General features: G+C 35.6%; 1 protein-coding gene and 1 pseudogene across 2 annotated transcripts; both read left to right on the forward strand.

The window, feature by feature from the left end:
- Nucleotides 1-333: 333 nt before the first annotated feature.
- Nucleotides 334-4,590, forward strand: LOC144446331 (uncharacterized). Its single transcript, XM_078136078.1, has one exon. The coding sequence runs from the start codon at nt 334-336 to the stop codon at nt 4,588-4,590; it is 4,257 nt and encodes a 1,418-aa protein (XP_077992204.1).
- Nucleotides 4,591-6,346: 1,756 nt separating this feature from the next.
- Nucleotides 6,347-27,049, forward strand: LOC144446979 (guanine nucleotide-binding protein G(I)/G(S)/G(O) subunit gamma-7 pseudogene; annotated as a pseudogene). The gene is made up of 2 exons (XR_013481983.1): nt 6,347-6,474; nt 25,689-27,049. The product of XR_013481983.1 is annotated as a guanine nucleotide-binding protein G(I)/G(S)/G(O) subunit gamma-7 pseudogene (transcript).
- The last annotated feature ends 704 nt before the right edge of the window (nt 27,050-27,753 follow it).

A 27,753-nucleotide genomic window follows, 5' to 3' on the forward strand; every position in this document is an offset into this window, starting at 1 on the left:
ACTGTGCTCTCGACCAAGCAAGGTATTAGTTATTTATTTAGTAGTAATACTTGTAAACTTTATTTCATTCTTAGCCATTTATTTGTGTAAGTAGTTAATTAATTTTTGAGGTTGCAGTAAAATTCCTTTCTTCAAACTCCATGGCGTATACTTCACTTTATTTCTATTTTGGTAATTTCTACCGTAACAGAAAATGGGGGCCTGTCCGGGATTTGAAACAAAATTATTCTGTGAAAAGGCAGAAAGTGGAACAAGCATAATTTTGCTGTTCTCGTTTGAGACATTGAGTTGTAAATTAAAACAAGAAAATTGAAAGTGAAAGTGAAGCCAACAATGGAGTTCGAAGCTGAGGCGTTTATGGAGAATCCCTCCTTCGAGGAGTTTGAAAAGTTGAGAAAACAAGAGTTACTAGTACTGGGTCAACACCTGGCACTTGCGGTTAAGCAGTCTATGAAAAAGGATGAAGTGAGAAATGTCATTATCAAAGCTTTAGTAGATAAGGGGAAGTTTCAACCGGATGTCTTGGATAAGATTTTAGAAAGACATAGTGCACGTGAGGGTGATATCGTGAAGTTGCAGCAATTAGAACACGAGTTTAGGTTGAAACAATTAGAAATGGAGTTTAAATCCAGAGAGATGGAAATGAAGATGCAAATAGAAAAAGAATTGAAGTTAAAAGCAATGGAAATGGGAAATGTGTCGGATCGTGTCACACCTTTATTCAGTACTGAAAATAACTTCGATGTGGCAAAGCATATACGACTTGTTCCCCAGTTTCAAGAAAGGGAAGTAGATGGATATTTTCAACACTTTGAAAAGATTGCAGCTAGCTTAAAGTGGCCGAAGGAAGTTTGGACATTGCTATTGCAAAGTGTTTTGATTGGAAGGGCCCGTGAAGCTTTTTCAGCCCTACCCCTTGAGCAAAGTAGTGATTATGACTTGGTCAAAGACGCAATTCTAAAGTCTTATGAGTTAGTGCCAGAGGCCTACAGGCAAAGGTTCAGAAATATCCGAAAGTTGAATGACCAAACACATGTAGAATTTGCAAGAGAGAAGGAAAGATTATTTGATAGATGGTTATCGTCAAAAGGAATAGATAAGAGTTTCGATAAGCTTAGGCAACTCATGTTAATCGAGGAGTTCAAACAATGTGTACATACTGACATAAAGACACATTTAGATGAACATAAAGTAGATGTAGTACATGAAGTAGCAATTATGGCTGATGATTACGCTCTTACCCATAAACTAAATTATGTTAAGAGTAATCCTACTAAGTCTAATTACAGATCTCCATATTATAGTAAATCTCACGAGGAAAAACCTAGATCAGATTCTTCAGAGAAAAGGAAAGCTTCTGATTCTAATTCTTCTGAGAAAAGTAAGGAGAGAATGTTTAAGACGGTACCCACATGTGCCTATTGTAAAAAGAAGGGCCATCTTATTTCTGAATGTTGGTTTCTACAGAAAAAAGAGAAGAATGCTAAATCTTACCCCATTGCTTGCACAGTCGCTGAAGGGCGTAACAGGCAACTTAAGCCGCTGAGAGTTGAAGGGAGAGAAATGGAAAAGTCCATGTCTCAAGATGTGATGGAAGAATTTAAGCCATTCATTTTCGAAGGGTACGTGTCTATGATAGGAGACGAGGCTAATTTGCATTCTATTAAGATACTACGTGACACTGCTGCTTCTCAAACCCTAATATTAGAAGGTGTTTTACCTTTATCAGAAATGAGCTCTGCAAAAGCAGATGTGTTAATAAAGGGTGTAGAGTTAGGCTTCATTAGCGTTCCCCTTCATATTATAAACTTGAAATCTAACTTAGTTTCAGGACAAGTGAAAGTGGGTGTAAGGTCTAAATTACCCGTAGAGGGCGTTTCCATGTTGTTAGGAAATGATTTAGCGGGGGGGAAAGTATTCCCCGATCCTATTGTAACTAAACAGCCTTGTTTGGAGGATTCAAATGGTGATCAGGAAGCCGAAATTTTCCCTGCATGTGCTGTAACAAGGGCCATGAGTAAAGTTTCAAAGGAGACTATTAATGAGGACATGCCAATTAATGAAAAAGGACGTGACTTAGAAATAGGGCTAGAGGATACATTTCTTTCTAGGCTGAATGATGGATGTCATTTTCCTTTAAATACTGGTTACAAAGCCTCAAATCAGGCTGATGTACCTTTATTGGGTGATAAACAGGTAAAAGAAGAGCCCTTAAGTCGTGATCGACTGATTAGAGAACAGGAGAGGGATCCTGAACTTATTGAATTAAGTAAGAGGTCAATATCCTTAAAGGAAGTAGATACAGTCCCTGTGTGTTATTATAAAAAGGATGGTTTATTGATGAGAAAATGGCGACCTCCAGATGCACTAGTTAGCGACGAATGGAGAATTGTCAATCAAATAGTAGTGCCTAAATTGTATCGCAGGGATATATTAAGTTTGGCCCATGATAGCCTCATGAGTGGACACCTAGGAGTCAATAAGACTTATAATAAGATTTTAAATCATTTCTATTGGCCAAAATTGAGACAGGATGTGGCTAAGTACTGTAGATCATGCCATGCGTGTCAAGTGGTAGGCAAACCTAATCAAAAGATTCCAGTCGCCCCACTAAAGCCAATTCCCGCCTTTTCTGAAGCATTTAGTAGAGTGTTAATCGACTGTGTGGGACCATTACCAAAGACAAAGTCAGGAAATGAGTATTTGCTGACCATAATGTGTGCATCTACTCGATTTCCTGAGGCTATCCCACTTAGAAGTATTAATGCTCAAAGAATAGTGAAAGCTCTGACTAAATTTTTCACTCTAGTAGGTCTTCCAAAGTCTGTGCAGTCAGATCAAGGATCAAATTTCATGTCAAATCTGTTTCAACAGGTCCTTCATCAGTTGGGCATTGAACAATACAAGTCTAGTGCTTATCATCCGGAATCCCAAGGGGCACTTGAGCGCTTCCATCAGACTTTGAAAAATATGATTCGCACGTATTGTTTCGAAAATGAGAAAGATTGGGATGAGGGAGTCCATTTAGTGTTGTTTGCAGCAAGGGAAACAGTTCAGGAATCATTGGGTTTTAGCCCATTTGAACTAGTGTTCGGCCATTCGGTCCGAGGTCCTTTAAAGTTACTGCAAGAAAAGTGGTTGTGTGAAGAAAGTGAAATAAATCTTTTAGATTATGTCTCTGGATTCAAAGAGAGACTCACTAGAGCATGTGATGTAGCTAGAGAAAATCTAAAAGGGAGTCAGATGAAAATGAAGAAATGGTATGATAAAGATGCCAGGAATAGAGTCTTTAAACCAGGTGATAGAGTTTTAGTGCTTTTCCCCATTCCTGGACATCCATTACAAGCTCGATACTATGGTCCATATGAAATCAAGTCTAAGATTAATGATGTGAATTATATTGTTAAGACTCCAGGGAGGCGTAAAGAAAGTCAATTATGTCACATTAATATGTTAAAGGAGTATGTAGAAAGAGATGAGAATAGTAAAAGTAAGTCTGTGTCATCCACAGTCACCACCCAGCTAAGTGATCACAATGATGACGAAGAAGATAGTCAGTCTGAGGGTCAGGGTGTTGACTGTGATTTCAAATTGAAGAATTCCGATATTCTTGCTGATTTAGACACTAAACTTTCTCATCTAAGTAGAGAACGAAGTGAAGAATTGAAAAATCTCATACTAGAGTTTAAGCATTTATTTTCCGATGTTCCAGAGAAAACAGATAAAATATGTCATGATGTGGATGTTGGCAATGCAACCCCTGTTAAACAACATCCTTATCGGATGAATCCTATGAAGCTAGAACATCTAAGAAATGAAGTTAAATATATGTTAGATAATGACATCATAGAACCTAGCTATAGTGCGTGGAGTTCTCCATGCGTGCTTGTGCCAAAGCCAGGAAATTGTTATCGGTTTTGTACCGACTATCGCCGAGTCAATACTCTGTCTAAAACAGACTCCTATCCTCTCCCTAGAATTGATGATTGCATCGACAAAATAGGAAATGCAAAATTTGTGAGCAAATTCGATTTATTGAAGGGTTATTGGCAAATTCCACTCACCGATAGACCGAGAGAGGTGTCAGCGTTTGTGACCCCAGATGGGTTATACGAGTATAAAGTCATGCCATTTGGTATGAAGAACGCCCCTGCCACTTTCCAACGCTTAATAAATCGTGTAATTGCAAATTTGGAGGGATGTGGAGGATTTGTTGATGACGTGAGTGTGCATAGTGACACTTGGCAACAGCACTTGCAACGATTACGCAAGTTTTTTGAACGTTTATCTGAAGCCAAGTTAACAGTAAACCTAGCTAAGAGTGAATTTTGTCACGCCACTGTCACATATCTAGGTCACATTGTAGGTCAAGGTCAAACTAGACCTGTACATGCCAAGGTTGAAGGAATTGTAAATTTTCCTGTGCCGAGAAATAAGAAAGAGCTAATGAGATTTTTGGGTATGGTCGGTTACTACCGACGCTATTGTCCAAATTTTGCAATTATTGCTAATTCGTTGACTAGTTTACTTAAGAAGGATAGTAAGTTTGTATGGTCTGAAAGTTGTCAAGATGCATTTGTCAAGAGTTGAATATGCATAGTGCGTTAAGTAGTTAAGAAGAGATTGTTAAGTGCGACAAATAATTCCAATAATTTGAGTGTATTTTGTAAATTTAAGAATAGTATGAAAACTCATTTGACAAAGCTAGTACCAGATAATTTGACAGGGTTTCATTACATTCAAACCTTTTTTTTTAAAGGGGAGGTGTTATGATGCCCATATTTTGTAAATGTATTTATTTAAAATTAACTTAACGAGCTTGGTCGAGAGAGATGTCTTGGTCGAGAGGACGTATTTAAATTAATGAGGGTATGCGTTACATGTTCAAAGTAGGTCACATTTGACAGCGCCCTCATTCGCCCAGGTGAAGCTGTTCCTGGAATGCAAGATGCAAATACTTTAGCCAGATGTTAAGTCACTATATAAGAGAGTACAGCTCGAGATTTCAGCAGAGACTGGAAACATCCGAGTGGACAAGACGTGAAGGGAGATAGCCATTAGAATCTGAGTACTTGAAGGATGAAAGCCTGAAATGAATAGCGGAGTGCAAGGCTGAGGAAAAGTGCTGAAAGTTGGTAAAAGTTGAAGCTTACGGCTCTGAAGTGCTGGATGGAAAAAGGTACAATTTTGCCTCGTCGATGTATTTGCATATTGCCACGTCAGTCAACTGTACATGTGTAGCCTTCTAACGTAGACAATTTTCGGACTAAATCTATCGTGCAACTGAACTATACTGTGAACTCCTTCGAACTCATTGACACTTATCAAGACTGTTCTGCGGCGAACCCTCGAAATTACAGCAACTTTTGATTACACTGTGCTCTCGACCAAGCAAGGTATTAGTTATTTATTTAGTAGTAATACTTGTAAACTTTATTTCATTCTTAGCCATTTATTTGTGTAAGTAGTTAATTAATTTTTGAGGTTGCAGTAAAATTCCTTTCTTCAAACTCCATGGCGTATACTTCACTTTATTTCTATTTTGGTAATTTCTACCGTAACAATATATATATATATATATATATATATATATATATATATATATATATATATATATATATATATATATATATATATATATATATGTAAGAAATGTCTAGGAGCAATTGTTTGTTTACTAAATTGGACAAAACATCCCTTATCACCACAGTGTGTTGGGAACTATTACAATTAATTCTCTTTGTACAAAAAACAAGTTTGGGAAAACAAGATATTAAAATCACTTAACCTGAAACAAAATGGCTTGACAAAAATCTCGCTAACACTGCTACATTTTATTAAATCTTACCAACAGAGATATTTGTTGAGCAAGATGATAAAATGTAGCATTGTTAAGATTTTTGTCAAGCCAGACGGTACTTGTTTCAGTTTTCGTGATTTCAATTTTTTTAATATATCACACTGATGTGTGATATTATTTATAATTAATATTAGAGTAAAAGATGTACGATGAAAGTATACCTTAGTATTATTTGTTACCCGTTATGATCGCACCATGCGTGAAATTCCGAGTTACAACCAAGAAAGAGTTCCAGTACTACCAAAACTATGTATATATATATATATATATATATATATATATATATATATATATATATATATATATATATATATATATATATATATATATATATATATATATATATATATATATATATATATATATATATATATATATATATATATAATATAGACACACAGCTCAGTAGTACGATGGAATCGGAAATCTTGGAATGTAACAGCGCCCTCAACGAGTGCGACGCCTATAGATATGCAAATTTCATGATTACTCATTTGAAGACTGAGGAGACTGAAGGGTAAACGGCGCTGGGAGAGGATAAAATACTCGCAGTTTGGAGACAGATATCGGTGGAAGTACTTACTTTCATTGTTTAGGAAAGGAATAATCGACAGGTAAGGATAGATAATTATCTAACATGCCTAGTACATCATACTAGTCGAAACTAGCGTCTGACTGCAGCTTGCAATTTACTCATGACAACATTATCGAATTCAAACAAAAGATGGTCGTGAGAAACGACGTACATGCATGCGACTGTAGTTTCATAATACACCCTCATCGACTGTCTTTCAAAATACTGTAATCAGTTTCCGGTGTTTGTTTTGTGTGGAAAGTTTCATGAGCCCCAGGAACTATGAAATAATATCAAACTTTCCAGCGAGATGAGCTGTCGTGGTATCCAAGATGGCGATTTGCTATGGACGGTGACCCCACCTTATTATGGCGAGTCGTGTGGTGATGGGATGGATATTCGATCTCTCGTATAGTGAATGTCAGTTTTGTTAAACGATGCTGCCCAGACGTTTTTGAATCTGTGGGTGCATAACAAAAGAGTAACATTCATATTTATAAGATCATGTAACTAAGATATGCTTGGCTGATTTAGTGTGATTAACAAAATATTTATTTTTCACTGAAATTTTAATGAAAATGAATGAACGTCAGTCAGTATTTTTCTAGTATGTCAATACTGGAAAATTGTGTTGTACGTAAACTAATGTTAGTTCAAGAATTTTTGATGATATCCCCAGCTATGGAGTGGATATAAATTACAATACGTTTGTATAATGTTGATGCCAACCATGAGTCTGAGATAAATCATGTCACACACAGATGTCACTTTGTTTTAACAAATCGTAATTACTTCCAAATCAATAAAAATTCACTCTCAGACCCTGCTCTTGTTCACTGTTCACACCCATTTTCAAACTACCTACATGTACATTGTATAGTACATATATGAAGATATATATGTGTAGCACAGTACATTATCAGTGTACACATGTGTTTGATGGTATAAAATCACTATCAATGTGTCAGGAATCACCTCTGGAAGCTAGATATTTGGTATTTTCCAATGCCAAATAACAAGTAGCTCATCATGTAGACAACCATCAACTTGCAAGCTACATTGCAGGCTAATGAACTGCTCCTGTCTCAAGTGTTCAGATGTACATGTCCACATTATGATGCTGATTAGTTGTGACACACAGTATGTATGGCACTGCTAGTCTTTGATGAGTTGGATACTGGGGCCAAAGATTATACATGTATACAGTTTATTGCACACATACATGTACATATTTCTGTGAAAAGTAGACATGATATATAAACATTTACACATGTATATTACATATTTGATAATTCTGTGGAATGTTTTTGGAGTCGACACATCTTATTTATTGCACTACTTTTTTTAATTTCTCGCAGTCGCAACATAATATTCAGTCTTCCTCAAAAGTGAATGAAATATTTAACGTAAGCAGGAATAGCAAGGTACTGGGGTAATTTAATTGGAATGACAAAATTTTTATTTTTAATTGGCCTCAGTAGAAAAGTAGTGTAGTAGTATAGTAATTTTATAATGTTATGATGAATTAACACATCAAAATAGAGTTACTATTTCTAGATCAAGGCTATAGTGTGTGGTAATAGAATCATGATATAAATGTCATACAAATCTTAATGGAAACTGTGGTTTTAATATGTTACAGGTAATCTACTCTGAATCGTGATCATGTTACATGTATTATGTACATCAGTGTTTTTGCTAAGGTTGGGGACAGAAAGGGGTAAAAATGGCAGTGTATCCACATAGAATCTATCATACTTTTGTTTGGGAACCCAGGTAAAGTGACATGGGAACCCTGCTAGATTTAACCTAGTTACTGCCCTTAGCAAAAACACTGGTAGGAGACCCAGGTAAAATGACATGGGGGGAACCCTGGTAGATTTTACCTAGTTACCACCCGTAGCAAAAACACTGGTAGGAGACCCAGCTAGGTAAAATGACATGGAAACCACGGTAGATTTTACCTAGTGACCAACCTTAGCAAAAACGCTGTACATGTACATTTGTAGGTGTATCATCCAAGTTGAAGACCGCTTGGATGAGAATTTGTAACATCATTCAGAATGATTACCAATGTACAATTTGTACTTACATTACCAATAGTACAGATGTTAAAAAGTTGTCTGGATAAACTGGTGGGCAATTTAGCCTCTGTACTATGATTAAAAGATATTGACACTCGACTTTAATACAACTGTAGTAGACCAGGACCTTACATGTATGACTTGCATATAGCACATAGCTGATGTAGAGGCCAGAGATACATGCACCTCAAGGCAGAATCTAAGGAAAATGTACAAGTTAATAAATGGTACCCAATAGGCTACTACATATTATGTAATACATGCTGTACATGGAAGTTTGGCGTGAAGCAATTTTGAATTTGTAATGTGAACAATAATACAAATTATATTAAAGTGTGTTACATTTTGATGTTTAGGTGATATCCAACAACACAGTGCTAAGAATAAACCAATTTGTTTATATTGGAAATTGTGTTTTATTTCAAAAATGTTCTACATGGGCCTTTAGGCTGCATGCATGGTTGGATTTGATTTATACAAGGAATTACATTAGTGAAGGCAATCTACTGAAACCAAACATGACAGCACTTTTCAGGATTCTTGTATCTTCCAATTACACAGGCACATTTACCATTCTACTGCAATATTGTGACTTCACAAATGAAATAGAAATAAAAATAATTCAATTGGATGTTATTCATTTTTGTAAAACAGATTTGTAGATTTTTTCCAATCTCTTTATCACTACCAGGCTGTCATTGAATTATGTTATGTGCAGACAGAGATAATATAAAGCTGAAACCTATCATCAGAATCACCAATACAGTTATATGACTAATGTGTATGTATGTGTCAGGTCAAAGGTCAATTTAATGAACCTAGGATGGATGAGATGACAGATCCTCTATATTACTCATTGAAGCCAGAAAACTCTTGGTATTGCAGTAATGAAATAGACAATTTGTTGTAAGGTGTTAAAGTTTGTCAAAAGGCAAGACTTATTGTATGAAGCATGTCTCATTTTTCACCAGAGTTTTTTTAATCAGAAGTGATTGCCTTCTGTATGCAGGTTAGAGAGGGAAATCTAACTCAATTATGATGTCATGATATAGTAGTTAGATTGAACAATTTATTAGAATTAGAACAGCTAGTCTATGCCATCAATAGTTTACCAATGTACCTTACATTGATTGCTAAAGACATTTCCTAATCAAGCCCAAGGCCATAGGTTGGTGCATTTTTGTAGAGTTAACATTAATTTCAAATTAAGCACAGTCTTAGATTACTGGGATTCATGGGATAAAGCAGAATGTGTTTACAAGTGTAATGAATGGGCTGTAAGAATGAATAAATCATCTGCTATATAACCTTGGTAGACTATGGGCTAATCAGAGACAAATATGTTGTGATGTGTAACTGACGTCATTACTATGCAGTAATGACCCCAGGGGTCAGACAATATATAATTCAGTAATAAAACTCAACACATATTGACTGAAGAATTCTCAATTCCATGTAGATGTATGTTAAATTGGAAAAGTTAACAGGTTTAATGGGTAAATATTTCAGGTGCATAAAGATTTCAACAGGGAACTTAGAAACATCAACCATGAATTACATGTAGAAGTAATGGTAAGCAAGACTAATTTGACTCTAGGTGTAAACCTACTAGATGCATTTTCAGTGTATCTTGAGATGTAACTACTATGTGTATTACTATGCCTTGTGGCTGTGTTCCTATAATGAGAGTGCAGGTACATGTATACATACATGTACAGAACAGATCGGAATACCTCCATCCATGAACATTCACAGTACAAATACATTTGTATTTGCTAAGGATGGGAACCCAGTATCAGAAACAGGAAACCAGGTAAAACTGGCATACATGTATATGTAGTTTCCCGTACATTATATACTAATAAGTGTTTGGGAACCCTGCTTCCCGGGAACATTACTCCAGGAAATAAAAACATTTGCATAAACTATCATTATGCATTCTTGAGAGTCATTTCATGATATTACATCACCTACAATTACTTGCGATTTCAGAGAAACATCAAATTGATCTTCAGTCTGATTAAAATCTAATGTGAAAGTGGCTAGATTTCTTTATTTACCTCTATTTCTATCGTGTTGCGACCTTTGTTTTGTTCCGGGTGATCGCTGCCATCCCAATCTAACCCAGTTTAATAGACAATCCTGTTTGAATCTCAAGGATCATGTGCTTTCAAGTAGCCAATCAAAATGAGCGTTACGTTGGCAGCTGCGCACACTGGATAAATGGAAAAAAACAAGCAGACAAACTACCCTTACACAACACGTAAAGGTCAGCACGTACGGAGACTCTGTGAATGATTTTGAAAGAAACGTGCTGATTGACTGTAGAAACCTTACAAATTCCTTGAGATTCAAACAGGATTGTCTATTACACTGGGTAAGATGTGGGATGGCGGAGATCACATAGAACAAAACAAATGTCAAAAAACGATGGAAATAGAGGTAAATAAAGACATCTACCTGCTTTCACAACATCAAATTTTAATCGGATTGGTTGATCTTGTGCCTGTATATGTAGGGTATCTTTTTTGTGGGCCAGTACATCATGGGAATCAGCAGAAAGGATATCTTCATAACTGAAAATGAGTATTCATGACTTTTTAGTGCCTGATCCCCTCAGTGTAAAACATTGCTCATGAATATTCATTATTCAACCACGAATATATATTATATTATAACACAGGTGCATATGTCCAATTCAGGGTTCCTGTAATCCACTATTATGATCAAGTAATGCAATGGGAATCACTCCATCGTTTTCCTTTAATCACATTGACACATTTCCATATTGTTGGAAATGTAGTCTTTGAATAATTGTATGCACGACTCCTTTGCCATATTGTTGGTGATTGGAGACAGTCTAGTTTGTGTCTCTCATCTGCCATAAATGGAGATACATGTAGTCCTGTTCATGTCTGGCTTTAAAATCTGGTAATATGTACACATATATTGTATTACATGTATATCTTGAATGAAATTGAACCAATATGCAGTGTTTCAAATCATGGAATAGTTTATTACACACTAGTTTGGTACATGTACATGTATCTAACTGTTGGTGATATACATGATGCATATTATAGACTCGGCACACTGAAAGTTGTATGTGTTCACATATTGCCAGTCTAATTTATTATCTTTAGCTGTCTGATGCGCTAGACTTGTACATTACACTATACAAGTAACGTGTACATCTATAATGTATGTTATAGTTTGTTATCTTTTCATGTCGAACTCTTGGATGATCTTGACATGTACATGTAATACTACATTTTTGTACCTTGATACATATACATGTAGCTGTTGTCAAATCTGAACATTCATCCATTCTGTTCATCATGAAGTGTAGTGTAAGACATCTCTCTAGATCATCCTATGTCCCGGGTAAAAAATAGTGTACACATGCATTTCAATGGAAGTGTCACTGCTACTACTTTTACTTGTACATGTGGTTATTCACAGTGAAAGTGATGTTTGTTCTCTTTACGACAACCTTCGTATAGTAGTATATTACGACACTGGTAATCGATTCTTTTGCTTTCTAAGATAGCTGCAAACTAAATCTATAGTTCTTCAATGTGGTAGATTACACAAGTATGTGATAGCGGTTCCTCTGTTGTGTGATTTTATTCACCAAGTCCCAAAACACTACACTACAAGTACATGGAACATGAACTCCCTACTGAGACTATAATTAAACAACATCCATTCAGTAGCTTATCACTGTTGTTGTATCAACATGTTGCCACAATAATTTTAGTTTGTGTCTATCTTACAATGAAATTCACATGACCAGCATGAAAGGAATTGACATAACTGATTGCAAGATACAATGAAATTCACATGACCAGTGTGAAATGAATAGACACAACTGTGATTTTCAAGATACAATGAAATTCACATGACCAGCATGAAAGGAATAGACACAACTGTGATTTTTAAGATACAATGAAATTCACATGACCAGTGTGAAAGGAATAGACACAACTGTGATTTTTAAGATACGATGAAATTCACATGACCAGTGTGAAAGGAATAGACACAACTGTGATTTTTAAGATACGATGAAATTCATATGACCAGTGTGAAAGGAATTGACACAACTGTGATTTTTTAGATACAATGAAATTCACATGACCAGCATGAAAGGAATAGACACAACTGTGATTTTTAAGATACAATGAAATTCACATAACCAGTGTGAAAGGAATAGACACAGCCATGATTTTTGTAGAAAACTCAAGGCTCAACCACTAGTGTAGTTTATTGTAGATTTCCAGTCTCAATAATATTGTTGGAACTGAACTGGATTTTATAATGTAATCATGCACTACCATGATTGAAATTGAACCAAGCATACATCTCATGTATCTCCCAATGTGTACAGTAGATATAGTAAATTGTATGTGAAAGGAGCTTCACAGAGTCACAGTTACGAGTGACACTCATTTACTTCATTACTTACTTCCATTCATTCAGCTGTCAAAGCCGATAAGATTCATGTACTATATGGAAATTTGTATCACTGATTAAGCCCCAGTCATAAATAGCTGGCTGACTTATTATATATCAAAACTAGTGGTTTGAATAAATTGATGAGAATATGAAGTGGCATATGTTACTGAATGATACATCTAGATCGTGACAATGCTTTCAATCAGTGCAGTTTTGGGTCAGCAAATAGAGAAAACTGTGTGCATTCAATTGCAATATGGTTGCCAATGAAATTTTATAGTGGCTAAGTCCTCTGTCAATCAAATTTGTGCATGTCAAAACTTAGCTTTACTTTGGTAAAGAATTTCTTAATGCTGTCAAAACCACCGGAATTATGGTGTAATGAGTCAAATTTTAGCGTCAGTGGTTTGATAAAGAATTGCTTAATGCTTTCACAACCTTTAGAATTATTGAGTAAAGGGTCAGATTACAGTGATACGTTTTCCACAGTGTCAATTATAGACAACATATTAAAACTGACGTTTTAAGAAGAAAAAAATAACGTGCGATATGGAACATGTGAATTATTAATATTGGTGCTTAACTGCACTCCTTGAAAGAACTAAATGTTGTCTTTGATAGCATGAACAACACAAGTAGCATAATTCAATCAATTTAATAGTTCTTACTGCGTTTTATAGCCACTGTACTTGATAGTGCCAGGAGATCTATTCAGATTACGGTACTGTACTAATACAGCATGCGAATTTTATGCAGCTCCAGAATGGTGTATAAATGTTCAAATTTGAAAATACGATTTATTGACGTGTGGAGGAATGTACTATGTTGGTCCCATTATCAGGAATGGGGCCTCAAAGGAAGCACTGAAGTGGCCTCCGACAGAAAGTAGAAAGGGGTTAGCTGACGTGTCATGTTCTGGAGCATTTCTCTTACATATGTACTAAAAGCTACATTTTCAAGAACTCAAAGTTTGGTGATTGAAAGATGGTAGGAAATACATGTATATAGTGAGTGTTGGATTGCCTTCATAACATTACTTTGTGTCATTGTGGTCAATGTTGTACAATTGTATCATTCTGTTTGGTTGTTGTTGACTTTTTCACTTTGAAACATGAGTTTAACATATAGTCCATATAATGTGTACCTATTTAGTACTACCAGCTAACCATGTCTCAACAGCACAGTAAACAGCACAGTAATTACAGTTGTCTTAGCAAAACAGAACTTTACAGATTCTCTAAAAATTGTAAAAAAAAAAAATGCACATATACTATAGAAATAAAAAGAATTATACTTGATGTGGATTCACAGCTACAAGTAGTTTTGAAGATGGAAAAGAAAATACATGTTTGTAGCAATGTTGTTCTGCAATAAAAAAATCAGTTGACATATAATATAGATGGACATGGATAATTTTGTGGTGTGATGATGAAACAAAGAATTTGTGAAAAATATATAAGATACTGTACAATGTAGATATTCCTTATAGGGATGTGAATGTTGCCTTGAATGCTGAATGGCATCTATTGACTGAGACTGATGGAGAGTTCATCTTTAGGGCATATTGACCTATCCTTGTGTTTACCACTCTCAATCAATCAGATATACGCTGGCTTTAAATCTTTGATGTAGATTGATATTTTCTTGAGTGCGTGTAAGTATAACAGCTGTGCTCAGTCTGTGTCTTTCAATATTTAGACATGTTTAATATAAAACATGTAACATTGTAATACTACCTTTCTTGTGTGGCAAGACAAAAATGTAGACTCTGACAATCACACTGATCTCTTGATTTCTGAGACTTATCTCTTGATTTTAGCAACTGACTGTTATCTTTGATTTCGGAGAATGATTTATCTCTTCTCTTGATTTCAGAGGCTGAGTCATGTTGATTTCAGAGGCTGAGTCATGTTGATTTCAGAGACTGACAGATCTCTTGATTTCAGAGACTCTGGCCATGACTGTAGACAATTCAATTTGTCAATTCTATGTATTGTACTTCCTTTTATGTTGCAAGTTACATGAATATTGATATGTGAATTGTATTTGAACATATATCAGCCTGCACTCAAATTTAATATTAATTTATTATTCCGAAAATAATTTAATTTGTTTGCACATTGTAAAGTTACTTAGCCACTAATTGTTAATGAGCAACTTTGCAAAGCTCCCCACCTGGAAAAATCAATGCGTTCAAAAATGTATACTGCAGTGAGGCCAGTTTAAACAAATTGTATGATTCCAATTACCCAACCCTGGCACAGTTTTTAGCTATTAATTGTAAACTGTGTTTCTGGAGATTTAGAAAAACATGGAAGGGTGTGAAAATCAGGAAGCAATTAAAACAAAAAGCAATTCAAAATGATGATGCCGTTACTAAAATATGATAATAATGTCAATAATTCCAAGTCATATCATGCCATCATATATTTTTGAAAGGTACTAGTACAAATGATGTATGCAACCAGAACCACAGCTTTACCTTTATATGGCCCAAGCAATGTTCTGATGGGTGTTTGAAAAATACTTGTCTGTCTAGAAATGTTGAAAATTTCCTAGTGTAGCAACTCTCCTTAGCAAGGTCCTTGTATTTATAAATGTACATGTAGTGTGTTTGAATGGAGCTCTAAGCCGTACAGTAAGAACATACATTTTTTTGTAACTTGTGGTTCTTCAAACTGTTGTGCAATTTATAACAATGTAAGTGTGCTTCAACTTACACAATGAATTATCTCCATATTTATTCACCTGGGTGTGAGTACAAATGATGTAGTAATGATAAATGTACAGGTATACTTGAATAGTTACAAGATGTATGCACGTTTATGCCATTTTCTCATTAGGAAATCTATCTTGGAGCCAATGACGCAAAAATTCCATTGGGATCCAAATCAGGATTCATATTAGCAGTATTCCAGGACACATTGATTCCTAAACATCGTATCGAGACTACCAAATTTACAATGTGGTACTCTGTATAAAGCCCAATGGAAATCTATTATAAACTGTAGCTGAAGCACTGGAAATAAGTTGTATTCCAGGTCACGCATGTACATGTAGACTACTAAACATATCTACTAGTATGTACATGTAGACTTTTGAATTTAGGAGGTGGTTGTCTGTTACTGTTAGATATGAAAATTGATAGAGAATTGTATGTGAAACAGTTCACTTGGCTAAAGCTGAGTACCAAGCATAGAACTGAATTTTCAAGCCCTGCAAATGCTGATGATGAAGAAATATCCATTATTTGTAATTGTATATCAAGCATAACATACATGCGTAGATACATTCGTGATGTTGCTAGGAAAGCTGAGTGATTAGAGTTAGAAGACAGACAGGCTAGTATTAGTAGTCTGTGATTATGAAGGAGGACAGTTTATCCATTAGAGAATAAAATCAACTTGGCATGGGAAATCACAGCTGGTTACACAAGCAGTTTTAATATAACATGTACATTTGTACATGTATTACTGTATAGTGCTTTTAAAAATCTGACAGGACATATTGTCATTGAATTGATAATATAGATTAGTAAATGCCATTTGAAAGCCTACATGTACATGCACAATTTACATATGTTATCCATTTATTTCGCACGAAGGTATGGTGAGAAACTTACACTCGACTGTAGGTTCTAGTTCTGTAAGAATTCATGTATCACAGACACATGTACATTTAAGCAATAACCCCCGCCGAAGGCGGGTATACACGAGATTTTGGTACAATTCGCGACATATAGCACGAGCCGAATGGCGAGTGCTATATGGAGCGAATTGTACCAAATTCGAGTGTATACCCGCCTTCGGCGGGAGTTATTGCTATTATATTATATCAAAATGTGTGTATATTTCTTCTAAATGTGATTCTGTGGTTATTTATATGCCCGAAAAGGCGAATTCGCACGTACAGAAAAAGATCGTCGGTAATAGATCGTCGGGAACGAGCATATTTTAATGAGTGGATACGTTCATGTAGCCCCCACACACACTGCATGAACACAACCATACACTGCATTGCATTGCATTGATAAATTACTTTATTTACATCATATAATACATAACGAAAACGCGTTGAAAACTAGCAACAAAGAAAAGGGGGCAAGAGGTCAAAGAAAGTAACAATTTTGTTTGGATATTTTCATAAGAACAATACAATCTTATACACTGCTAAAAATAGATGTCTCGGCGTTGAATCGGAGAAAGCGCGAGACAGTAAATCAGAGACACGACGTTACAGTCTACTTTAATTTAATGGGTAACAAATTGAACATTGACCGAACCTGAAAATGTACAGTTTCGAAATAATCCTGACGCACCTTGACTGATGGTTAAAAGTTGAATCGGTGTTGCTTGATTCAACGCGTAACGAGAGTAGGACGCTGAGACGGCTCGTTGCATGGGGAGAACTTGTACCTTATCAGTGATGTTGCAGCCACTGATCGATCGTTGCTTTCGATCGCAAGGTCATCAGTGGAATTATTTGGACTACTGTAACCCAAACTATTGTACAGGATACCTGACACACCTTATTACTCTGGGGAAGTGTTAACTTATTGGTATAAGAACGAACACATTCAGCTTGTATGTACTATTCATATGCTAGTTTAGGGGCCCATTTTACCACTGCCAGCCGTGGTAAAATGGGATTTTACCACAGTTATTATCCAATCAGAATGGCGCATAGTAGCATGATATAATATAATACAGGTTATGGTCTAAGTTCTCGTTCTGTAAGAATGCATTTAGCACATACATGTATATTATAGGGCAAGAGTATTTTTCAAATTTGGTAGCCCATTGTCAGCCCGTGGTACATGTAACGTGTTGACCATTTGCTAGCCCTAGACTAACATACTGGAGGGTGTTGGTACATGTACCGATACATTTACCAGTCTGGTGTTACATGTGTAATACAGAGTCAACCCAGTGCTACTACTAGTTATTAATAGCCATGTACATGTAATCAAACTTGAAATTATTAAGTTGCCAATGACATTTCCTGAGCTATAAAATACCCGTTGACCTCAATGACTGGCTTATAGTTAAATTGACCTCAGATGGCTAGCTTCAAGGTGAATTGTAGGTCAAGTTCACTCCGTTTCAAATGGCTGGCTTCAAGGTGAAATGATCCAAATCAGCTACATGTGCCTTCAAGGTGAATTGACCTCAGATGACTAGCTTCAAGGTGAATTGTAGGTCAAGTTCACTCTGTCTCAAATGTCTAGCTTCAAGGTGAAATGATCCAAATCAGCTACATGTGCCTCCAAGGTGAATTGACCTCAAATGGCTAGCTTCAAGGTGAATTTTAGGTCGCATTGACTCAGTCTGAAATGGCTGCCTTCAAGGTGAACCGACTTCAAATCAGCTACTTTTAAGGAGATCCGATCTTAGACCGCTAGCCTCAATTTGAATTGCTCCTAACAAGAATAGAGGCATACATTATGGCATTTATTGTCAGGGGTGGGGGGGGGGGGTGGCATTAATCATATTAGATGGTTTCATCAAAGTTAAATTGTCCAAACTTCTTGCTATTATGTCAAGACTGCAAATGGAATGGATCATGCTTCTTGTACATGTCTGACAATTTGTGTTTAAGATGAAGGAGCAGTCTCATTTTTTCAGATCACATTGAATCTACCGGACATGTAGATTACATTATAGTGACCAATCACCATAATTCAATCAGTAAAATGTCACTTTTAGGTTAGCTGTTGCAATGCCAACCTTTACCTTGACAAATTTTATATGAACTAAGTTTGGCTGAAAGGGTGTACTGTATACATTGTACAAAATGTAAGTTTATAAAAAAAATATATCTGAAATTTAAGAAAAAAATCTTGCCATGATTATAGACATGAATACAGTCACCATTGTTGGAGGTTACATTTAACCTCATTTAACAACGATGACATACATACCAAATGATGTGACATCACCCATCTCAATGTACTTGATCAAGTACATAATGTATTTGCTATGGTTCACTCAGGTTTTCCTACTACAGTAAGGTTATCTGTTTGGAATCTAATTTACTGTAATAGCTATAAAAACTGTTCCCTTGCGATTCCTTTCTTCAAAGCAGTTTACAGCCAAACTTAACTGACTCAACTGTGATTTGGAACAGCTGCACATTTCCGTCATCCATTTCAATTTTACTTAAAAGTTGTAGTCCTCTGTTTGTTGTCCCAGTATTACTCTCTAAAGTTGATAGTAATCAAATTCAGTACTTTCCTAGACTACAGTAGTGCCTGCCAATTAAACTAAGCTCATAAGCAATCAATCCTGTAATATCCTGAAAGACCTCCAATGACATGTTCTGTGTGATTACTTTTACCTGTAGTTAATGAATGTTGTGTTGTACAATCTTTGTAGATCAGATACATGTTGTACTGCTGAACATACTGGCTACACTTCTACTGCTAGTACATGTATCATTATTTGGTCTTGTTTAGCACAACTGAACTATAATGTTCAGTGGTGCTATAGGCATGGTGCCGTCTGTCTGTTGGTGTATGTGGGTATGTGCACGACTTAAACTGAAATACCGCCAGACTGATTGCCTTGGTATTTGGTTGGGTCATTACTTGTGGTGTAACTGCTAGCAAGATTAGTGTGAATGTGCATCGTCATGGCGTACCTTTAGAGACTGATACTGTATCATTGAGGAATTGACACAAGAATGCCACTCATATTGGAAATATAGTACATGCATTTTGTACTACTTGGAATCAAGACAGCACCATGGACATGGTTAAAACGTCCAGTGTGAAGATGGCTAAAATCACAAGTGTAAGATTGCAGATATTGGGAACTGCCTTCAATACAAATGGGCCCCCAGACTAAGACAGATTCAGGAAGCAAAATGATGAGTTTTGCAAATTCCCCGATGAGATTTGTGTGTTAATTCAAAGACAGTGTCAACCTACAGAGTACTGTAGAGTGAGTGTCTCCCGAGGGGACAGAAAGTAGAGAAGCAGAGACAGTGAGTCCAAGTGATGACCTTTTTGTAACAGTAGTAATCATCAAATCATATTGAAAGGACTGACGAGCAAACCAAAGTTCAAACCACACAGCTGATAAATTGAATGATACTGTATATAATGATACTGTCATTCTGGATCCATCAGTGTGGAATTATACTATTACAAGGAGTTCACTACTTAAAATTCATGTTTTTATGCAATACACACTATTTTCATAAATCATTTCTAGATTTTTGCATAACATTCATGTATGTGACTTGTGGAAAGAAAATATGGGTTGCAAATTTATGATGAATTTTATGATTATTACAAAATTTGTATGTGTCCTTGTATTTGTTTGTATGAAAAGATGAATATCTCATCTCTTTGTAAAACATTGTTTATTGCAAAATTGTTCGGTAAACAAATGTACAAAATTGTTCATTGCAAAATGGATCTGTTTACTTTAATTTTAAATATATAAATCTATATATTGTACACTATCAATATCTCAATATCAGGTGAATTATAATGTACAATGTTTATGTGTATGCATATCAAGGCAATTTACCCACTTGAAACATGAATAGAAATTGAATTATATAAAATGTACAATGTATGTATCTCTGTCTGAATATGTCCAATTAGAGAGGACAGTGGTAGTCAAATGCTTTGAAACAAATACAACACATATCTACACTTCAATGTATTATAGTAAATTGTAGTAACGCAGACATCTGTATGTGTGCAGTCAATTGCGTTGAAACAAATACAACACACACATACAGTATGTATATCTCGGTGTTTATTGCAGTATGGAGATATCTGTACATGTACTTGTGTATAGAGAATGTCCAGTTTTCACTTAGGCCTAAAAAATAATTGTTTGGTTCCAGTTACCCAACCCCACCTAGTTTTTCACTGTAGACCATAAGCTTTTTTTGTATTCGAGAGAAAAAATAATAAAATTACAAAAATTGTGAAGTCGTGAGAAATAGTGGATGCAAAAATAGTGGATGGGGAAACTGCCATCAACTTAAAAAGACACTCTTTAAACTGTTCTTCAAATCTGTAAAGGCTGTACATCTGATAAGAAGAAATAAACAACACAGACCCTTTGTAAAACAAATGGAAAAAATGAACTGGACATTCACCTAAAAAAAAATTATAATAAAATAAAATAAAAAATCTACCTACCCCACCTATTCTAAAGTGAGCATAACCAGAAACACACACTTTTTATTAGGCCTTAGTACACATTTACACATACATTCAATTTTCACACAAAATTTGATTAACAATATTATTATCAAATTATAAGCTACATGAATGAAGATGGAGATTACTTGTTGGCTTAGCTTGGGTCACCCTAGGTGCATGTAATGCAATATTATAAATTCCTTTCGTAATAATCTAATTATGATTATTAAAGTAAAATTTTGCTTTGACTAATTTTTAAAAGTATACCGGTAAGTACTAGTACTTGTCCTAATGCAGGAAAAACTGGATTACTAGGGAATGGTTTTGAAGGATAAAAATCAGTTTGTATGTCTATGTACAATTGTATTTCCAGCAGTAGAATTCTGAGTATATTCCAAGCAAACTATTGGCACAGACAGTCTACATTTGTACAGTCATATATAAATCCATCATAACTGCTGAGGTGTTTGCTTATACACATTGTACACTGACATGACATATCAAGATACTAATTGATGTTGTCATTTAATGGGGGTTACAGTGTGATCAAATTTGTAGGTGCACAATTCTTATAATTAGCGTGGACATCCTACTGTGTACACATCCTACATGCATGGTAACCATAGAAACTGTGAAAGTCTGTAGACTGGGTACACTAACAACTGTATTTTATCTACAATTGATAACTCAACCCTTTATTTCATATTTATATTGGTAGACACAAAAACTAAAAACAACTTTATAATGATTCATGCATATGACTACCTTGTAAATTACCTCATCAAGGTAAATGTCTGCAGAGGATAAAAGTCAGATGGCTGCAAAAAATGATTGGATCGCAGAGAAAATAATATCTTACTGTATGTCTACTTTTCTGTTGACAGTATAATGTAATATACATTTGCATATTTGTACATGAAGTGAAATTGTAGTATAAAACAGTGTAACAGTATAAACAATGTAAAACAGTGGTAGTGCCCTTCCCAGGTTAGATTGCAAAAAGGATGACTAATTTGCATAATGGTTTACTCTTCAATAAAATGATTTGCATAACAGTTTACTTTTCAGTAAAGAGATCATTTGCATAATGGTTTACTTTTCAATAAAATGCTGATTTGCATAATAGTTTACTTTTCAGCAAAATTATGATTTGCATAATGGTTTATTTTTCAATAAAATGATTTGCATAACAGTTTACTTTTCAATAAAATGATGATTTGCATAATGATTTACTTTTCAATAAAATGATTTGCATAATGGTTTACTTTTCAATAAAATGATTAGCAGGCATTGGAACGTACTTTGACATGTTTATATTTATGCAATACACTCATGGACATGGGATTAACCAATGTGGACGTTGGGATCAGCCATTTCCCTTTATATGTGAAAGTATTAGTATTATATTGTCATTCAAAGATTACAAACGGTCAAGGAAGGTGGAACACTTTTGAAGCATGACACATGCACATGGTAAGGAGAGTGTTAGTACTGCCACTGTGATTTCCCTTTGAAAAGGCTTGCCAATACTAAGCCTACTCTGTGTTAGTACTGCTACTTGGAAGGCCTGCCATAACCACAAACGAGGTCTACTCTGTATGTTATTTTGTATTATTTTCCTTATAGCAGGAAACAATTCTTGGCCATCTAATATGCAAACTGTAATCTCCGAGTACTCTTATTTTGCTGATGTGAAGAAGTCACTCCTGGCAAACTTTGTTTGTACCCAGTAAAGAAGTATGCCTTGTTGTTGAGAGACTCTGTATTAAACAGAGCTTGAATGTTTTGAGGCACTGAGATAGAATTACTATATATATATACAATGTCATCTCCAGAGAGTGGATATGGTAGATTACCATCTAATTTGGCTAATAGTGTCTAGAGGTGTTCCCACGTGTACATGTCATCATGGTGTGTCTTCTTGTATGTATTGTCAATGTCCAAAACATAAACTTTCGTCTCTCTTTGATGGCAAAACTCAGTTTTGTTAAATGCTTTAGATATATGGTTTGTGAGTTAATAGAGCACAAACTTGTCTTGTGTCTGATGTAATTACTAAAATTAGCATTGTTACAAGAATAAAGTTGCCAATGTCATACACTTAGTAAGTTTTGTTAACATATGTTCATGAGCACAACTTTCTTTCCACTGTATCGTACATGTAGTCGAAATAAAAAATGTCTTCAAATCAGTGATTTTGTTTTGCTTGAATGCAATGCTTATAGATTTTGCAGTGAGTACATGTAGTGATGGTAGGTTTCAGTTTAGTCTAAAGACTTGTCTTGGGGTTACCATCTCAAGAAGCTCTCTGCAAAATTGCAGAAAGCTTCTTGAGATTGTAACACCAAGACAAGTCTCTGGGTGTGGAGAGCTTCTTGAGATAGTAACACCAATGTGAGTCTCTGGGTGTGGTGATCTTCTTGCGATAATAACACCATGACAAGTGCTTTGGGTGTGGACATCTTCTTGAGATACATGTACAAATATAGCGACACCAAGACAAGTTTCTGGCTGCGTTTCAGTGAATGGAATTAACATATTAAAGTTATTCTTCATGTGAAACAAAAAATACTGACTACTATATTTGTAGCATGTAGGATTTAGATCTGGATTAACTCCTTGTAATCTTGTAGAGTGTTCAGATGTCTGTCATGACCAAATCTAATCTTGCAGAGTAGTTGAGATGTACAGTAGATTATTTTAATGGTTAGGTTATTATCCACATAAACTTGGTGCTGCTTTTTGGGAAATTATCCAATGATTTAAGTATTACTATAGCTGTAGCACTAGGTAGTATCAATAATCTATTAGGTACATGGACTTGGGTGCTATACTTGCAGAAACTAGGCCACCATATATCACTATATACCAGTACTGTAGGTTGAAATTAATGATTGCTACTTTATTAATCCCAGGGTGGGGGGGGGGGGGGGGGGGGTTGCAAATGATAAAATTGCTAGCATCTCACAAGATACAATTATACAAAGATTATGCATAAATTACAATTGTACACACACACACACACACACACACACACACACACACACACACACATGCATGCACGCACATAAGCACACACACACACACCACCACCACCCCAGTATTGCTGTATATATTGTACTCTTAGAAGTTAAAGTGTCCATCACTGATCTGTAGTTCAATATGTGTACAAGTTACACACAAACTGATATGATGCTACATGTAGTTTGTAGTACCGTTACCACTGTATATCTGGAATACTCACTGGAATACAAAAGTAGAGCGCCAGTATTACATGTATGTACTCCCAGATTGAGAAGCTGTGGAAGTGCCCCCCCCCCCCCCCCCCCCCCCCCCCCCATCACTGTGATTCAATATGTGCAAATACATGTACACACAAACTGGCATGGTGCCACATGTACTGTAGTGTCTGTAGTATCTTTACCACAGCATACCAATCATGCAAACTCACCATGATGCAAAAATGTAGAGCTCCATTAATATATCATGAAATATAAATAGATGAGATTGATTGATCACGTAGTTGTGGCTCTTAAAAGCTTGGCCTGTAAGTGGAAGGGAAAATAGTTTGTGTAAGTTTGTGCCAGCCATTTACACCCTCATGTGAAATTGTATATCTTGTCTGTTGGTAAGCATATGTACATGTATATCAGATGTCAGTTATTTCTATCAGATGGTATGTCATACGATATTTATGATAAAATACAAGTCACTATGCTGAGACCGAGTGTCAATTTGACAGGAATAATATCACACACAAATGCAGTTCAAAATCAGGCATCTATTATCTGGTGTTGACTGCACCAGATAGTCGGCAAAAGTAAAAGGATGGTTTTGTACACTTTGCAGATTAGACAAGGTATAAAGTGTACTTCTGTCAACTGAACGTACATACATATATTCATGAGATATTCTATTTTTTACATGTTAGTGGTGTACTATCTTATCAGCATGCCATCATAGATATTGCATCCCATCCAACTGCCAAGTGGTCATGCTAAATTCAAAACGTAATGCATGCTGTCAGTCAGTACTGTCTCGTCAGAATATATTGTCGGAGCCTACATGTACATGTATGCAAGCTTTTCCTTCATGTTTATGTACATGTAATTCAGAAATGGGTTCTTCTGAAAAGTCCTTGAAAGTCCAGGAATTTCAAGTCACTCATGCAAACTCCATGAACGTCCTGGAATGCCACATACAGTTTGAACTCAAAAGTCCAGGAATTTCAAGTCACCCGGAAAACCCTGGAATGCCAAGGTCCTAGAATGCCAAATAAAAGTCTTATATAACATTGATTTTACTAAGGAATAAAAATCATACAAGGTCAGATAAAAAAATGTTGAAAATTTTGATGTACATGCATGATGTATTTGACAAAAAATGTACAATTTACAAATGTCTTTTTTGACAAGTCTATAGCATTGTATAGAACAACACAACTTTGAAATGCATGTCTGTAAAACTCAAATGACTGCCATCATACAAACATTGTTTCAATGTTTATTGTTGTCTTGTTTACAATAGCTGTTATTGTTGTCTTGTTTATAGGTAACTTATCATGTCTTCTAGTGGAATGAAGAAGGCTGTTGAACAGCTGAGGAGAGAGGCTAACATTGAGAGGATGAAGGTATCCAAGGCTGCTGGTGAATTAGCTCAATACTGTGAGCAACATGCTGCTGAAGACATGCTACTAACCGGCATTTCACCTACTGGAGAAAACCCATTTAAGGATAAAAGCAAGTGTGTGATACTTTAGACGACACTCAACAATAATCAACTATGCATCATACTTCATACTATCAACAAAAGTACATTTATATCTCGTGTCCTAGTTGTTCCGCTGCCTCACAACGTATTTGTAGAAGTTGACTTTATTTATCTGAATCGTAGTCGTTGTCTAGTTGTCCCAGCGGTTGCAGTATTCATTGTACTTGTAGAGAGCTTCCACAGTGATGTCATACATCTTCAAGTCCTACGGATCATGTACAAAGATTCAAAGACACTCACTATTAAAACCTTTCAGGTGTTTTTCACTACAATGTTTCCTAGTACCATTTCCAACATTTCTGGAACAGCAATCAAAACTTTCCGTTTTGTAGAAACCTTACTTTTTAATACTGAATGAATGATGTGAAATTCTAAAGCTTTCAGAGAATTGCCTGACGTGTATGGATTATTAGAAGTGTGATCTCCAGATTCCAACTCTCTTTTTAAGGTGGTGAAAATATCTGACTTATTCAACATTGTCTTGTGTATCCTCCCTTGAGAAATCACACTCTTCCATCATCAGCGAACATTATATGCTAGACAGGAGAAATCTCCATTACATATTAATATGAAACTCCCAAGGATTATAGTAATCATAAAGCCATCAGTATGATGCAAGAAATGAGAGAAGAGAATTCCCACCACAAGTCAAAAGGCAGATTCTTTGTAATTAAATAGGTAAATTCTATCGTGGCAGAATTACCATTGAAAATGGGTTGTTTGGAATATCACTGTAATTAAACACACAATACAGTAGATGAATAGTATTGGGTGGTATTGAAATATTGCCTACGTGGAATACCATGATTTTATCTATTAAATGTACGTAGTGTATTTGTTCACTTTACGATCCCAAGTAAAAAGCACCTGATGTGCCCCTAGTAATCCTTCATGTCCCCAATCTCTTGCTTTTCAAATAAAAACCGTCTAGCAATGGTATTAGCTTGCCATCATTGCTGTCAGTCACAGATAAATGTCATTGAATTTTGTTTTCATTGTGAGGTGACAGCTTGTCCCTTCAATGTATTTCTGTACCAGTCTTGTAAATTGGTTTTGTGTAATCAGCCATTCTTTATTATCCTAGCACAGCTGATGACCAAGACTTGATAGTACTGTAATCTGGTGTATACAATGTTTTGGTGGTGAAATAACTAGAAAGTCATGGTGTAAACAGATAGATGGAGTCGTGTCTCAGCCAGTGTGTTAGCTAAGGTTTAGAAACCCCAGTAACAGAAATACGAAAATCTGGTAAAACTGGCATAGCTTTCATACACTGTACCATTTTTGTGTGTGAACCAAGGTAAAATGACATGACTGGGAAACCCAGACACCTTTACCTACTTGCATGAACCACCCTTAATAAAGATACTGTCAGCTTCACACAACCCATAATAATGTCTTATACCAGAAATAAAACAAAATGGTGGTAACACAGAGTTGAGTCAAAATCTATCACTACCATATAAAATCTTGTCAAGGTGTTTTATTGTCTGTTGAGTTACTTCCATACATTTAAAAAAAAAGAAAGAAAATGTTCCACTGCACCATTTTCTCATCGTCCCTAAATTACTTATTTTATCCAAAACAATACTATTTCTTCCTAAGTAAAATTTGGGGAAATGTGTCATTGGTTTAGGACATGGATAAGATGGATTGTCTATGTTAACAAATTGTTAAAAGATAACCCAATGTCCAGAAATCGTCTTCTTCTATGTCTTGTGATAGATAGATAGATAGATAGGTAGGTAGGTAGGTACCAGATACATTTATCGCCATTGTATTAAAGGGATAAAGTCACTTTTGCTTCTTTTATTTCTAATTACAATAAACACATTTCTGACTGAAT

Source organism: Glandiceps talaboti, chromosome 15 (assembly GCF_964340395.1).
Source record: "Glandiceps talaboti chromosome 15, keGlaTala1.1, whole genome shotgun sequence".
In the NCBI taxonomy this organism is placed as follows: domain Eukaryota; kingdom Metazoa; phylum Hemichordata; class Enteropneusta; family Spengelidae; genus Glandiceps; species Glandiceps talaboti.